This window comes from Nomascus leucogenys, chromosome 15, assembly GCF_006542625.1.
Source record: "Nomascus leucogenys isolate Asia chromosome 15, Asia_NLE_v1, whole genome shotgun sequence".
Taxonomy (NCBI): Eukaryota; Metazoa; Chordata; class Mammalia; order Primates; family Hylobatidae; genus Nomascus; species Nomascus leucogenys.
The window spans coordinates 25,966,681-25,983,642 of NC_044395.1; the positions used below are offsets into that span (position 1 = coordinate 25,966,681).

At 38.5% G+C, this 16,962-nt stretch overlaps 1 protein-coding gene across 1 annotated transcript in view; it reads right to left on the minus strand.

The window, feature by feature from the left end:
* DDX10 (DEAD-box helicase 10) overlaps positions 1-16,962 on the minus strand; it is a 277,384-nt gene that overhangs the window by 12,047 nt on the left and 248,375 nt on the right. The window contains exon 17 of the mRNA XM_012496007.2: positions 11,601-11,737. Coding sequence (XP_012351461.1) covers positions 11,601-11,737 — 137 coding nt within the window. The remainder of the gene's footprint in view (positions 1-11,600; positions 11,738-16,962) is intronic.

Genomic DNA, 16,962 nt, shown 5'->3' on the forward strand with positions numbered 1-16,962 from the left:
ATGATGCTATTAGGGTAAATATTTAAACAATAATTGTCTACGCAAACCATAATTAGAACACTAGGATGAATCATTCCTTCTTCCCAGAGGTGGCTTTCAATGATTCTTCAGGTCTCGCCTCAGAGAGGGTTCTTCCTAACCATCTTGGCTAAAGTGAACTCTCCCAATTCCTCCCTCATCAGTTATTGTTTTCAAGGCCCTGTCACCACCTCTTGTCTGCTTTTTGTTTACTTCCTTATGGTCTGTCTCTCTTGCTGGAGTGTACGCTCTATGAGGGGCTGGGGTCCAGTATCTCTTTATTGCTCTCTGCCAGTCACATGGTAAACTAGCAGTTTATCAAATGCCTAAATTATGCGACTGTCAAAGGAGAACAGACAGGTAAGGGCATTCCTACACTCCAATTTGGTAACATGGACTCTCCATCCATATTTTGAATAGGCTATGTTACATGACATTACTGTCACTACATCATTAATTTCAACCAGGCTGTAAGATATTTTTGTAAACTGTTTTGAATATAGGGCCTAGTGCTACCTGGGGACTTAATGAATGACTTCAATGAGGAAAACAACGAAAAGTAGGTATCCTAGAGGACATAAAGTTTTATTCCTATCAATGTATATACTTTTACAAACTCCTACCAGTTTCGCTTTTAGTAATTAAAATAATTACTACATACCCTATTCAATGTCATATTTCACTTTCTTTTTACCCTTGTTAGATCTTCATAGTAACTTTGCAAGGTAAAAATTATCTTCCTTTGACTGATGAAGAAAGCTGGGTCACAGTGATTAAGTAACTTGTCAAAGGTCCATAACTTGTAAAAGAAAGATCCAAACTCAGGTCTGTCTGACCCCCAAACCCGCAGTTTTCCCCACAAAGCCAAGTAGCCTGCCTTTGTTCTAACAGTCTTAATTTCACGAAACTACTTTCCCTGTTGCAAAGTTGATAATAATGCAGCGTGTAGATCAATATTCCAAAACTACAAGCAGTGGTGCATGTGGGCAAGGCATTCAGTCTCTCGGTTCATAGAACCTCATGTAATTCATATCTCACACCTGCTAGAGCAACTATTTTTGTAAAACAGATGCTTCTGAGAACACCCTGCCAGGATCAGGCATAGTTTAAATTCGTATGTATTGATAGAGAAAGGCATAAGGAGAGAGACTGATTCACTGATATATTATTCCATGTAGCAGGAACTCCTAGGGCTTATTCCACTTGAATTTTTAATTCCCTTTCTGGCTTTTAGGACACTTTAGCCAATAAACTTACAAGTGTGGGAAAGAGTGGGGCAAATGACATATTATCACAAGAAGAGGAAGGTAATCATTGGTACCTGCCATGAATAGGAAGACCTCTCACTGGTAAACAGCATACTTTAAATGATGTGTGAATTAAATCCAAAGAAAACAAGTCAGAATGTCCTTTGTAACCCAGAAACCACACTTCCTGGGCTGCGAGGACACAGTAGTTGGAACCACTATGCCAAACTTCAAGAATGTTTCAGCTGGGCGCAGTGGCTCACGCCTGTAATCCCTGCACTTTGGGAGGCCAAGGCAGGCAGTTGCCTGAGGTCAAGAGTTCAATAGCAGCCTGGCTAACATGGTGAAACCCCTTCTTTACTAAAAATACAAAAAAATTAGCCGGGCATGGTGGCGCACGCCTGTAGTCCCAGCTACTCAGGAGGCTGAGGCAGGAGAATTGCTTCAACCCAGGAGACGGAGGTTGCAGTGAGCTGAGATTGCGCCACTGCACTCCAGCCTGGGCGACAGAGGGAGACTCCATCAGAAAAAGAAAAAAAAAAAAAAGTTCCAAGTGCTGTCTGATATGGCTGTGGCCAAGGCAACATAGAAGAAAAGTATCTTCTGGGAAAATCTGTCAACTTCTCTCCTGCTGGATGCAGTGCCTTATAGAAACACAATCTAGTGGAGTGAACGCTAAACTTCCAAGGATGCTGGGGCAGACAGTTCCAATAATTAAGTTATAAAATGGCAACTGAAATTGTGGGGGATTCTGTAAGTCTGACTCTGAACAAGAGACTGTGCAGCCAGAAAGTGGCATATGCCTCATTTTAGAGGTCATAACTTCTGCGGCAGCTGCATTTCTTCATGTACAATTAGGGGTGTGCAAGTTCGTATGTGTTAAACTACAAAATAGGGGATTGACATCACTGTACAGCCTATTCAGAAATTTCACAAAAGCAAGGACAAGGGGCTGCTGGAAGAAAGCACACTCTCTTTATTAGACCGTTTGAGCAGCTTTTCAACCTCTTGCTTTTCCTTCTCTTTCTTTTGGAATGCTAAGTTAAGAAATCAGGTGAACCAAAGACTGATACAGCTGCAAGGAAGCTAAGGGTGGGTGTCTGGAGGTGGAGAACAGTGAATATGCCCTTAAACAGAAACCCTGAGGTGTCCTTTTACAACATGCTGCTAAACTGGCTGTGGAAAGCTACTGTGAGAGACAAGAGTTTGGCGCCTGAGAGCCCAGTTTTGGGCACCTATTTGTATAAAACTCTCCTTCTTGTATTCATATCATAAATGTAGCTTGGATTTTTTCCTAAATAATTTAAACGTAATACATGAGCTTGTGATCATTTGAAACATTCTCAGAAACCTTTACACCCATCCTAAAGTACTGGCACTTTGGTATTCAAATATGTTGTGCCAGAGACTTTTCCCCTTACCATAAATTTTAATTGACGAGGCCATGCAACAGTCCTAATGAAGATTAATTACTACAGTACATTCCATATAATGTGCTCAGCTTTCTCCTGTCAGCAAAGGCTACCACATGTAGAACTGGTAGTGAAAATGTATCACGTCCTTAATGTCTCTTTTCTAGCTGCTCAGTACTAAAAACAAATCTGTAAAAACAATGTCGTCTAAGAAAAGATTGATGGGCTCAGAGTTCATTATAAACATAACTGCAAAAGAAGAGGAAAAAACTGGTCCTGTTGGATCAGAATTCTAATAATCAGAAAAGGCTGGCGGTGGTCAGGAAAAACTAGAAGGCACAACACTGCACATCATACCACTTCACACATGTGTTTCCATCTGCAAAATATCTACAACGCCATTTGCGACTGGCAAAAAGCTTTTGGCCACACTCTTTTTCTGGTCATAAATCCATCCAGTTAACTGCACAGGAGTGTCTATGCTACATGCACGCCCATGCCATCATTTTGCATGGAATCTCAAGATTTCCCTAAAGCTCATCCATACAGCCCAGGTTAAGAATCCCTGCTCCACAGCAGTTTAGAAGGTATAATTATGTCTCTTCTCCCAGATTAAAAAAAAAAAAAAAATTAAACATCATACAAGTTGAGTTTATGCTATGCATTTTTCTCATGGCTAATCTGCATGTAGAACATTTTGTGCTCCTCAGAAACACATCCCATCTGCTTCTCTCTCAATCTACTTTCCCTGATTAGTTTTCAATATCTAAGATCACCACCTAACCAAGCATGTCCCTAATGTTCCAGCTATCTGGCAAAATGAAGTTTTACAGTTTAGTCTCACTCTTCATTAGTCCTTCAAATGACTTCAGAGGAAAGAAAACCCAGTCTTCAACAAAGCTGCCCACCAAAACATCACTTATAATTACAAAATCAAATCAAATCACACAAGAACCCAAAACCTAAGCATGGGTACAATCTTTAAAAAATTCACTAACGATTTTTAAAAATTACTTACAATAACAAAAATCAAAACCCATTAAAATTACTTGTAATAACAAAATAAAATCAAACAAGAACCAAAAACCTAAGCATGGGTACAATCTAAAAATTTTAAAAGGGAGGCGGACAAGGAAATTATGGTTTAACCAAGTGATGGAAAGTTTGCAGTCATTAGGCATGAGTGCATTCTATGTGAATGCAATGTGAAATGACAAAAAGAAACACCCTAAGAAGTCACTCACAAAGGTCTTTTCAGTGAAAACAAAGTTTCAGTGCACCAGAATTAGGGCAGCTGCCAGAGAACCCTACTAGCAAGGGTGGTTCATCTCAGCCTCACAGCATCCTGAGCTATTCATCCTTCTGAGAGATCCTGGCGCTTCTGAAAAATGGCAGGCTCACAACTGTCCTGAGTTATATATAATGGTTGATTAAATGACAGAGTTGAAAGCACAGGGCAAAAACACTAACAGTAAGAGAGTAGCTTTTTAAACTCCCAATTTCTCAAACTGTGTCTTCCCCATCTCAATCTAGCCCTCACCCCAGAAAATAACATCCTCCTTCCTCAATGTGTAGCAACCTTTCTCTAAAAGTCCTAAGACAAATATTGCCTTTCCCAATCCCCACCCCAACAATCTGCCTCAGGAGTTTCTCCAAATATTGTTCTTATTTTCAAATGTTTGACAAATAAGAAATGACTGAGATTTTCTCTTGAAAGTTGCTTGGCATACGGGAAGGGGGCATATACTCCTGAAGTTGAAAAGAGTAAGAGGAAAGAATGGCAGGCACACAATAAATTCACTACATAATTAAGCTGAGCCAACCTCTTTCTACATTTGCTGCACACAATGAGATTCATAATCAAGGAGAGGTTCAAGTAATTGGAGACTGCAGTGAATAGTATTTTTTTAAACAATCACCTAGACTAAGAAAAAGCTCTTTTAGCTCCATCCAAAAACAAGTAGGAAATGAAAATGGCTTCTGAGAACATTGTTTTCCAAGTGAAAAGCCTCCCACAAATTATGAAGCCGACTGCAAAATCTTAGAATAGGTACTGAGCAAAACTTATTTAAGAGATGTCACAGAACTCAATACTAGGAGAAACTACAGAGGTTAAAGCAGTTCATCTACCTCACATAAGAGATCATTTTTAAAGACAGGCAAGTTCACTCAAAAGATAGAAAAATGAATATGGAACAAATTTTTAGAAACAAACCAAAAACCCAAATAAAAGAACAAACGGCCGGGCACGGTGGCTCACACCTGTAATCCCAGCACTTTGGGAGGCCGAGGCGGGTTGATCACGAGGTCAGGAGATCGAGACCACGGTGAAACCCCGTCTCTACTAAAAATACAAAAAATTAGCCGGGCGCGGTGGCGGGTGCCTGTAGTCCCAGCTACTCTGGAGGCTGAGGCAGGAGAATGGCGTGAACCTGGGAGGCGGAGCTTGCAGTGAGCCAAGATCGCGCCACTGCACTCCAGCCTGGGCGACAGAGCGAGACTCTGTCTCAAAAAAGAAAGAACAAACATGCAGGCCAAAAACCTTGATTAGTCTTTTGATTCAGAGATGTGTAAAAATAGGTTAAAAGAACACCTAATTATATTTACATGTGGAATAGTTTACTCCATACAGGAAAAGGTATCAATCCATACAGAAGTTACCAGGTCTAAATGAGGACAATAGCCTCAGTACAAACTATAGATGTAATTGGTCTTATGCTACCTAGAATAATCTACCAAATACCCCGCACCATGTAAGAATTCTTTAGGAAGCTACCTGCCTTAGATAATGTAGTCTACAAAGCAAAGATTGATATAAGGTAGTAAGAGTCGAATCATCACCTTTTCTTTTTCCTTTTTTTGTTTGAAAAAGGTTAAGATTATAAATATTAAAAACTTAATTTGACTGGATAATGAATATCTGGAATATCCAGCTGTTTCTTTTTCATTGTATTTAATACTTTGCAAATTTTCACATCATTAGCAATTCACACGAAGATGGCCAAAAACCAAACATGATAAATGCTACTAGATATATAAAAATTAATCTTACATGCTCAGAGTCAAGTCTCTCAGCTTGTGAAGCACAGCTATAGGAAACAATTTTATTGAAAGAAGAGTTTAAATGGAATATGGTTAAAGACACTCATCTCACTTTAGAAGCCACACTTTTTAGAAGTGCAATTTATCCTCCCCTCTGCTGAGTTAACACTTACACCTAAGTCCGATTTAGTGTAGACATCACTGCCTTCAGGAAGCTCTTTCTGACCCATCAGGCCTAGATTGATCCCATCACTTACATGGTCTCCATGTTCATTCCCTACCTACTCCACTCCCCACCGCCTCCCCAAGTGCATAAACCACAGCACTAATCCATCACACTGCTGTGTTATTGCTTATTTAGCTACCTGTAACCTCCATGGAACAAAAAGCTTTGTGAAAGCAGGAAAGATATTTTTCCTGTTTAATGTTTTATCTTCTGTATCCATGCCTGGCCCATGACAGACAATAAAACATTTTTAGTTGAAAGAATGGATGGAAGAAATGTTATAATCCAGAGACTAACAGATCAAGTGGGTATTCTTAACTCTTAAATCAGTCATTAGCCCAAAGGCAATTACAGTATCTGAGGTCTTAGTTCCTCAAAAGGTACAAAACTCTTTCAAAACTTACTTGAGATAAGAACACAGGACTCTGTGCAGTTCCCAGCAGACCAATAAATTCAATGAATGTCACAAAGCCCACTGAAACAGAGACATGGGTTTCCTACTAAGCTGTTGTGTCTCCAACAATAACAACAACAACAACAAATCCTAACATTTATTAATTCTACCGATGTTAACTCCACATTTTCAAAGGAAGAATGAGAGGTGAAAGCCAGAGTAAAACGCAGCCTATACCAATGCATAAGATGGATAAAGAAGAGCAAAAAAGCCAGAGAACATCAAGCTCTCCCTTCTACACCTGTCGTCAAAAATAGCACATGAAAGCCTAGATCCTTAAATGGAGTTTGGACATCTGGCCCCAACTACTTCTGTACTGTGGGTAGATTAGCTGGTCCCCTGTTTCACAGCTCTGTTTTTGAGGATAAATAAACTATTCATGGCGGCATTCTTAAAGCTCATTAAAAGAAACCCAAAGTCACATAATTTTCACTGTCCCTGAAACCATATTATAAGCAAGTTCTCTTTTGGTCATGCTAACCAAACTGAGTTGAATCCACATCAGAACCCTTTTGAAATCTCAGTGCTGGAGATAACAATTCTGATAATTTTAGAGGGTTGAAGGTAGTTTAAATTCTATTGCAGCTATGCACTGAACTGAGAAAGAAGGCAGAAGTAAAAACTCTTCAAAACCCTGTCAGACCTCCCTGAGGGGGAACTATTGACCCCAGATTCTGTCATTCTCCACTAAATCTGGCTCTCCATTGCCTAGTTCCAACTGACAGTGTCTTTTCCATGTGGAGAAACACAAGTGTTACTCACGCTGAATATTTGTATGTGTCAATAAATAAAGTAAAGGAAAAAGAAACACCCAGAGGAAACTTTCAAAGAAACTCACTCATGCTAGTTTAGTTTGGGACTAATAGCTTCTTTCTTTCCCCTTCCCTTCCCCTCCCTCCCTACCTCCCTCCCTTGCGCTTTCTTTGCTTTCTTCGCTTTCTTCTCTCTCTCTCTCTTTTTTTTTTTTGAGATGGAGTCTTGCTCTGTCTCCAGGCTGGAGTGCAGTGCCACAATCTCGGCTCACTGCAACCTCTGCCTCCCAGGTTCAAGCAATGCTCCTGCCTCAGCCTCCCAAGTAGCTGGGACTACAGGCGCCCACCACCATGCCCGGCTAATTTTTGTATTTTTAGTAGAGACAGGGTTTCACCATGTTGGCCAGATGGTCTCAATCTCTCGACCTTGTGATCCGCCCGCCTCAGCCTCCCAAAGTGCTGGGATTACAGGTGTGAGCCACCGTGCTCGGTTCTCTCTCTCTCAGAGTCTCACTCTGTCGCATAGGCTGGAGTGCAGTGGCACAATCTCAGCTCACTGCAAGCTCCACCTCCCGGGTTCACACCATTCTCCTGCCTCAGCCTCCCCAGCAGCTGGGACTACAGGCGCCCACCACCATGCCCAGCTAATTTTTTGTATTTTTAGTAGAGACGGGGTTTCACTGGGTTAGCCAGGATGGTCTCGATCTCGTGACCTCATGATCCGCCAGCCTCGGCCTCCCAAAGTGCTAGGATTACAGGTGTGAGCCACCACGCCCCGCCGGGACTAATAGCTACTTTCTAATTGGTCTATCTAGTCCCATAAGAGTGAATTTGTCTCTGAAAATGCTAAGTGTATAGCCAGAGAATAACCTACTGAGAGATGTGATGATGTCCAAGAGGCTGGAGTACTAGCCATTGCCTCAGTTACTGAGTAGAGGGCTAGAGACAGCACAGCAAGTAAAACCTGTGAACATGTCAAGAGGACTCACTAAAGCTGACATCATAAGATCTTAGCATGTAATCATACAGCTTATGAGAAGCAAAGAAAAAGAAGATGTAGCCAAACTGGAAGAATACAGAAAAACTTTACTGGTGCTACTATGCAAATGCTAGCAGCAACAGCAATTACTATTGTCAAAATTCTAGTATATACAATCTTCCAAATACATTTTCTTTATCTAAAACAATTTTGGTTTTAGTCTACATACATCTTGATTCATTGCCACTGAGGCAAATAAACCACAGAAAAGGGAGAAAAATGGAAATTAAAGTAAAAACAGAAATTACAGATGTAGGCTACTACTTATAATTTACTCCAAATCCTGCCTGCTAGTCCAGGAATGGCAAATAGGTTTTACCTTCCGTACTGGTTCCAACTGATTGATAGAGACTCTGCTGAGGACTGCTTAGGCCAAATGGAAACGAATAGAGAAAAAACCTACTCTGAATGAAGGACAGGGGAAATTAAGCACCAGTAATATGTATCTGCCATCTGGGGTCTAATCCAGTTGTTCTCAACTGTGGGCAATTTTGCTTCCTCAGAGATATCTGACAATGTCTAAAGACATTTTTAGTTGTCCCAAATGCTAGTGATAGAGGCCAAGGATGATGCTAAGCAGCTTATACCCTTCCTCAAACAAAAAATTATCTGGGCTGGAATATCAATAATGCTGAGGGTGGGAAACCATGTCTATCTTATTGTTAGTGCATGGATCCAGGTCTTTAGTCAAATGACATTATCCTGAGCTACCTCTCTCAACACCAGGGTAATTCTATACAACCTAACTGAGATTCTAGAACTAGGGAGTTAGTTTAATTTACAAAGATCACATTGTTCTGTCCCTAACTTTTATTGTGATCACAGACAAGTTATTTTAGCCTTTAAAGCCTTGGTTTTTTCATCTAGAAGGAGGCTATAAGAAGATTAGACAATCTCTGTGTTCACAGGCCAAAACAAAAAACCGGCTAGGAAGCCCTTACATACGCTACAGGAATAAAATCCCTCGTCAGTGATCAAGCCCTTGTTGATATCCTCCTCTTCAACAAAAGACAATTTTTGTCAGCTTAAAACAAGTTGACCAATCCCAGTCTCCACTAATGCTGACTTGTTAGCTGTGCCTGAAATTAAAACTGTTTTAATTTTCATATAATGCTTAAATACTTTCCATCTGAACCCTTGTCTTTAGGTTAAGATGCTTTGTCATCTCTCACAGTACTCCTACCTTCTTGTTCATCACCATTACACTGTATGCACTTGGCTTCTTCCAATTCTCCATCTATATTCTGTCATCTCTTGTATCATTTAACTTATTAATATTAGGACCAATGATATAGTCTCTTATAATTACGTTTCTTTTTTAACCCTGTAAATCTCCTTCATCAATCAATTAATCAATTCAAATATGTCAAGGCATTCTCTGTGCCATGACATTAATATTAGGGGTGGGAATTGAGGCTAGAGCAGTTAAGTGTTGGTACCAAAAAAAAAAAAAATGTAGACAACTTCTAGGTACAAAACATTTACAGCCAATTAACAGGATGAAACACATGAGCTACTAGAGAACAAGTTATATTAACTAGGTGGTAGCACAGAAATGTCACTATAAGGGCAAGAAATGGCAGAAGAATTAAATGAAATGCCTGCTGTACACAGATGAAAGATGACCCAGAAACTATCTAAAATGTTAGGGAAAAAATCCATATAAATCAAATGCAGAAGGATTGCTGACATCCTGCCAAAGGTTTCAAAGGTTGACTAATTTTTAAAGGTATATTAGACAGATATGCAAAATATGGCTGCAGAACTGTAAGAACCAATTAATGTTCCCTCCAAAGAGTCAAGTGACATGGAAACACTTCGAAGATAATGACTGAAAGTCATGTATGTTACTTAAATCACATCTACCAAAATACAGACCCCATAAACCATTCTAAAAGAGGTGCATTTATATAGGAACACAAGGGGAAGCAAACCTGACCCCACTGGGGTTCATTTAGGTCTCAGACACATACACCAAGGAACTCAGAGCGTGTACATTTACTCTTAGAGGTCAATTTTTAAAGATTAGGAATACGCCCAGAACCTAAATTAGTTAATCCTTATGGCAGAAACATTTGTGTATTTTTCTAAATCCTAATCAAGTTATTTTTATCTGTGGTGCCTCTTGTGGTAGTAAAACAATGATGTCCACTACCTAGAGCCTACACATACTGTATAAAGCTCTTATGTTCAACCACCTAATTGTCCAACAGCAAATGGAAGTTTCTGGCATCACCTCAGAAAACTGCATTTGGATAAGTGAATTTTCCCTATTAAAAAATAATTCATGTTTAAATATGCATAAGATTCAAATGAAGAGTAACTCTGTCTCTCTACAGCATTTTGTCCTAAGAAAATCTTTAAGACCTTTTTATAATGTTCTTGTTTAAAACAAATTATAGCTCTCTATGGCCTATTTCTCCAACTCCAAACTCCCTGTGCTAGCACTTCAAGGGTTCCATCAAGCTTCCTCTTCCCTTCAATCATATTAACTCTATCTGTCATTAGTACCTCTCTTCTGTAAAGAAGTTCGTTGGTTTAGATTGAGCATGAAGTTTAACGTTCTCAACTTTTAAATCAATAGACTCTTAATGTAATCTAATACATAGTACTCTGAAAACAAATGGTGAACAAGTCATACTATTATTCAATTCATCACATTTCATTTGTTTCTGCCAATGGTAGCAAATAAATAATAGCAAATAGATTTTAAAGTGAAGGAATTTGTCAAGAGTTGTTTCTGTACAAGTGTTCCATTATTTTATTTATTAAAACAAAATTTTTTTTTGTAGATACAGGGTCTCACTTTGTTGATCAGGCTGGTCTCAAACTCCTGGCTTCAAGCAATCCTCTCACATCAGCCTCCCAAAGTGTTGGGATTATAGGCATGAGCCACGGCACCCAGCCCCACCAGTATTTTATTTGTTATTTAATTCCATATAAAAGAATGTGGAAGAATAACGTCCACTTTTTAAAATTCAAGGACAATTTTTACCAATATCTTTAATAGAGTTCTTTGACAATGGAAAAAAATAAAACCCTAACTCTGTTTGCAGAGAACAGATCTTAGTGCATCAAATACTTAGGCATAAAGGACTCAGAGAAAGACAAGAAAAAAAAAAAGAATAGAGAAAGGAAAAACACAACTCATATATCATACTTATATCTGTTAATAGGGATTATAGATATAGAAATAATCAAAAAGGCCCTAACATTATCAGAACAATCTGCAGCAAAATGAGTAAAAAAACAGCAGCAGGATTTCCAGGAATCTAAGTAAAGGTATAAAAAAAAAAAAAAAAAAGCAACAAACATCTCTTGGAGTAGAACTCTCAGTAATGTCTTTTGGATTCATTAGAAGACTCATGTGAGAGTAGAGTATGTATTTCATACCCATAGTAAAAACATACCTTATTTTATTTTCCATATCTTCACTATCTGAATCTTCAGAGCTTCTGTACTTATCTGGATCTGGGAGTGTGCTTGGATCAAATCCATCATCATCATCATCACTCCAATCCAGAAAGGCTTCCTCTTCATCTTTGGCCTAAAAAATAATAATAAGGAAAATTGTAGTTGAAGAAGTCAGTTGATAAATGATCAGGTTTTATTTGCAGACCCAAATGGATATCCCTCTAATTGACATCCTCAGATTAGCTTTCTATTCTGGTGTAGGCTTTATGTGACTTTCAGAACCACAACCATTCGCAAAGAGAACGAAAATCCTTATCATTTCAAAAATAAAATAAAATAAGATTCAGAAAGCAAATCACTATTCAGTCCTTTAAACACAATACAGGAGAAACTTGTCTATTTTATTACTTCCCTGTAACTCAACTCAATTATCAAAGAAATAAAAGCCAGGTGCTGTGGCACGCTGCTGTCATCCCAGCTACTCAGGAGGATGAGGCAAGGGAATTGCTTGAGCCCAGGAGTTTGAGGCAGCAGTACACAACGATCACGCCTGTGAATAGCCACTGCATACCAGCCTGGGCAACATCTCTAAAATAAAATAAAAATAAACAAAGAAATAGCATATAAAATTGTTTTAGTGCTCCTGTCCACACATGTAAGTTTAAAAACTACCAAAAATATTAGGTGAAAATATAAAAGATCAGAAGCCAGAGTACAGTAACATTTGTCTGATTTTATGACCACAAAAGTATAAGTCTTAAAAAAACTATCAGATCTACTAGCTGGGCAAGGTGGCATGTGTCTGTAGTCCTAGCTACTCCAGGGGCTGAGGCGGGAAGATCTCGTGTGCCAGACGGCTGAGGCTAGAGTGAGCCATGATTGCACGACTGCATGCCAGCTTGGGTGATGGAGTGAGATCCCATCTCTTAAAAGCAAAACAACAACGATAATCAGATCTGTACAAGCTTACTTATAGTGATGGGTCTTCTAAATTCAAATGCAAGTGCAGAGTCACTAAGAACAATGGGAAAAGGGGAGGAACACCAAGAAATGGGAAAAGCAATAATGCATGGGAGGGAATGTATGGAAGTTGAGATCTATTCAGTTTCATGCAAGCAGGTAGGTAAGTGGGCTTTTTTTGTTTTTAATTTTTGGTGGTTATTTTTGTCAAAAAACTAATGCAAAATTAAACTTATTATACATTTATGTTATGAACATCACATAACAAATTTATTTCTGGTAGATTGGTTTTGTCAACTACTAGATAAACAGAAACAAGCAGTGGCACATGCATTTAACAGAAAATTGTAAGTAGGACTAAAAAAATTTCAGGGTTTCTTTCAGTTACCATCTTTACAATTCTTCTTCATACCAAATGATACAAACTTCAATGATTCTTTGATTCTTTTGATTTCAAATGATTAATGCTCATTCCCAGAAATTGAATAACAATTCAGAATAGCATAGTAATGACTATGCTAGCACAATGACTGTGATAGCACTATTATGCTATTCACTATTAAAGTACTCTAACATTTTTTGATAACCTCTAAACGTAAGAAAATAAGAATTAGTCACCACTGCAAAAGTCCCTTATTATTTTCCTGGTGAGAGTCCCTGGTAAAAAATAAAAGGTCTGGAAAGAAATTGAGTTGGGCAGGGAGGGGGGATTAGAAGCATTAAGCAGCACACTTGACAGCTTATTTTATTGTCTACTTGAAAATAATCAAAGATACTAACAAAAATTGGATGTCACCATAAACTCAAGAATTCTAATTTCCTGAGCTATAAGATATTTCTAATTTTCCAGTCTGATGCCCTTAAAGGCATGTGCTATCTGAAGGTGGAGGCAGAGCAGACTCAAAACAGTTCTAAACTTTTTGGTCTCAGGACACCTTTACACCTAAAAAGAATGGAGGATGGCCAAAGAGCTTTTGTTAACATGGGGAAGATCTACTGACATTTACTGTATTAGAAATTGAGAATTTAAAAAATATATTTATTCGTTTAATAAACTGTATTAACATAAAAATATATTTTATGAAAAATAGCTGTAATTTCCTAAAGAACTATTTTTTTTTTAACATTTTTGCAAGTCTCTTTAATGTCTGGCTTAAGTGAAGACAGCTGAATTCTCAAATCTGCTCTGCATTCATTCTGTTGCAATATTATTGTGGTTGAAAAATATAAAGACAATCTGGCCTCTCACAGATAGGTATTTGGGAAAGGGAAGGGTAATAGAACGTTTTCAGAAAACTGCAGTTATTCTTTGTTCATTCTATAACAAATATTGATGTGTAATAGCTTCTTAAAAACTAGTTGTGATATGAAAACTGAAACCATATCAATGAACTTTTTGCATTTTGTTACATTAAAATCCATTGGGTCTACCTTGCACTTTGAATGGATCTTTAGTGAATGATTTTGTAACATTATACATTGGTTACTTGGAAAGTAATTGTTCACTGAATTACACAGATTATGCAGATCTCTAAATGTTGACACATTTCATTATATAATTTTTTTAAAGTCACATTTTTTATCCACCATCAATGTCTTTAAAAAAAAAAAAAAAAAAGCCTTTTTAGTATTGGGAAGCTGTTGGTGGTTACAAATTTTCCAAAGTCAAATATTGAGAAATATTTGTGAATACAAGTTTTCCAAAGTTCTTGTTTTCCTAAAAGCTCAAATTTTACCATCAGCAACAAATACTTTCAGTTGTTTTCCTTGAAGGGTAAGCAAGTATCATTTTCCTCTGGCTGATTTCACAATTTTTTGTTTATCATAACAGTTGACCATGATATGTCTAGGAATGGTTTTGTGTTTGTATTTCTTGGGACTCTGCAAGCTTCTTGGATCTGATAATGTTTTTCACTAAATTTGGGGAGTTTCCAGCCATTATTCCTTCAAATATGTTTATGTCTCTTTTTCACCTCTCCTTTCAGGACTCCAAGCACATGTATATTGGACTACTTCACAGGTCTCATAGGTTCTGTTCCTTTTTCTTCATTTTTTTTTCTATTCCTCATACAGGACAATTTCTACTGGGTGTTCAGGTTTGCTGTTCCTTTCTTCTGACAATGCCAAACTGCTTTTGAGCCCACCTGGCAATTTTTAAAATTTCAGTAACTGCACTTTTCAGCTCTAGGAATTCCTTTTTTTTTTTTAATGGTTACCATTTCCCTGCTCAGAACATTTTTTCATTCACTGATACCATATTTTCCTTTAATTCTTTGAATATATTTAAAATAGCTGCTTTGAAGTCTTTGCTAAATTCAAATCTGAGCCAAGTCAGCTTCTACTGATTGCATTTTTTGGGGTATAGATCACACTCTTCTGTTTAAGTGCATGCCTAATATTTTTGTAGAAAACTGGAGATTGTAGATAACACATTACCGAAACACTAGATTCTATCACGTTTTCTGAGGATTCCTGAATTTGTATTCTAACAGGCAGGTACTTTGCCTAGATTAAAACTGCAGACTCTAATCCATTGTAAGGAGCTGCTTCTATGTGTTTTGATCCTGTGGCTTCTAGTTTCCTATAGGTCTCCCCTGAGCCTGTACAATGTGGTACTTAGCCAAGAATTCAGGCAGAGGTAGGCTTACCCTCTACCCTCTCTGTGGCTGCCTCTGGCGATTCCTCTAATTTCCAGCTGCTCTGCTGGCTTTGAGATCTGTACTCTGACACTTTGGGCAGAATACATTATTCAACTGTATTAATATATAATGCCACAATTTACTATGCCCCTTTAGCATTATAAAGTGACCCTCACAAAATACCTACAATTTAATAAGAGAATAATTTGAAAGTTAAACTTAATATAAATACCTTAACTCAGTATTCCAATATAAATGTTTATTTACATTGGTATATAAAGCAAATACTAATTCAAAGTAATAAAAATTTACTTTCAAATGGATAAAATGCTATTTGGATTTGTTTTAATGTGACTCTTGTAATTGACAACATCCAGGCCTTGCTACTTCCTGATCTACAAAATGACTGCAATGTTGGTGCTATACCATATTGTCTGTGCTGCATTACAGTCAATTCATGACAATGACCAATAAAATGTGTAATACCTGTATTATGGAAAGTATAATGTGACTAATACCTTTAATTTATTAACAAACAAAACCACTATCATTTATAACACAAGTCACTAAGTTAAAAATAGTATCACCAGGCCGGGCGCGGTGGCTCACGCTTGTAATCCCAGCACTTTGGGAGGCCGAGGCGGGCGGATCACGAGGTCAGGAGATCGAGACCACGGTGAAACCCCGTCTCTACTAAAAATATAAAAAAATCAGCCGGGCGTGGTGGCGGGCGCCTGTAGTCCCAGCTACTCGGAGAGGCTGAGGCAGGAGAATGGCGTGAACCCGGGAGGCGGAGCTTGCAGTGAGCCGAGATCGCGCCACTGCACTCCAGCCTGGGCGGCAGAGCGAGACTCCGCCTCAAAAAAAAAAAAAAAAAAATATAGTATCACCATAATGAAAACATTCTGAAGTACTATGTCTTTTTAGCAAAGCCTAGAAGTATGTACTTTCTAGCCATATACGGTAAGAAAATGGACATTCTTAGCTGCTCTGTCTCTATCCTCAATTTCTTGAATCATTTAAGAGACAATTTACCAAAATGGGACCATGAAAGGAAAATAGGGATGGCAAAGTCACTAAGCCAAAGGGAAGTCAAGCTAGGGACTGTGTCAGGCAAACCTGTCTGCCATTTTATTCCTAAATAAGATAGCTACAAAAGCTACACACCTCCCCTCGCCATTTGCCCACAAGGATATTCCTTGTGGCCAAAGGACAGACAGAACTCAAAATCATCCCTCTGCTCATGTAAGACAAATGCTTATCTGATTGCTTCCTCTGCCCTATTGTTTCACTAAGCCAGACTAAGGCCTCACATATGAATTGTGTATTTAGTAAGAGGCTAATCAGAGACTCAAAAGAATACAACTGTTTATCTCTTAGCTACCTATGACCTGGAAGTCCCCTCCCTGCTTCAAGTTGTCCTGCCTTTCTGGACTGAACCAATGTACATCTTACAGATACTGACTGATGTCTCACGTCTCCTTAAAATGTATAAAACCAAGCTGTGCCCCAACCACCTTGGGAGCATGTCCTCAGGACCTCCTGAGGCTGTGTCATGGGTGTGTCCTTTAACCTTGGCAAAATAAACTTTCTCAATTGGTTGAGATTCGTCTCATATTTTGGGCTGACAGAACCATCCTCGTTTTTACCTCCTTTTGACTTATTTTCATGAGTCAAATATTCTCTGAGATATCTATCACCTCACAACTGTCCAAAAAGGTGGGACAACTCGAAGCAGGGAGGGGGCTTCCAGGTCATA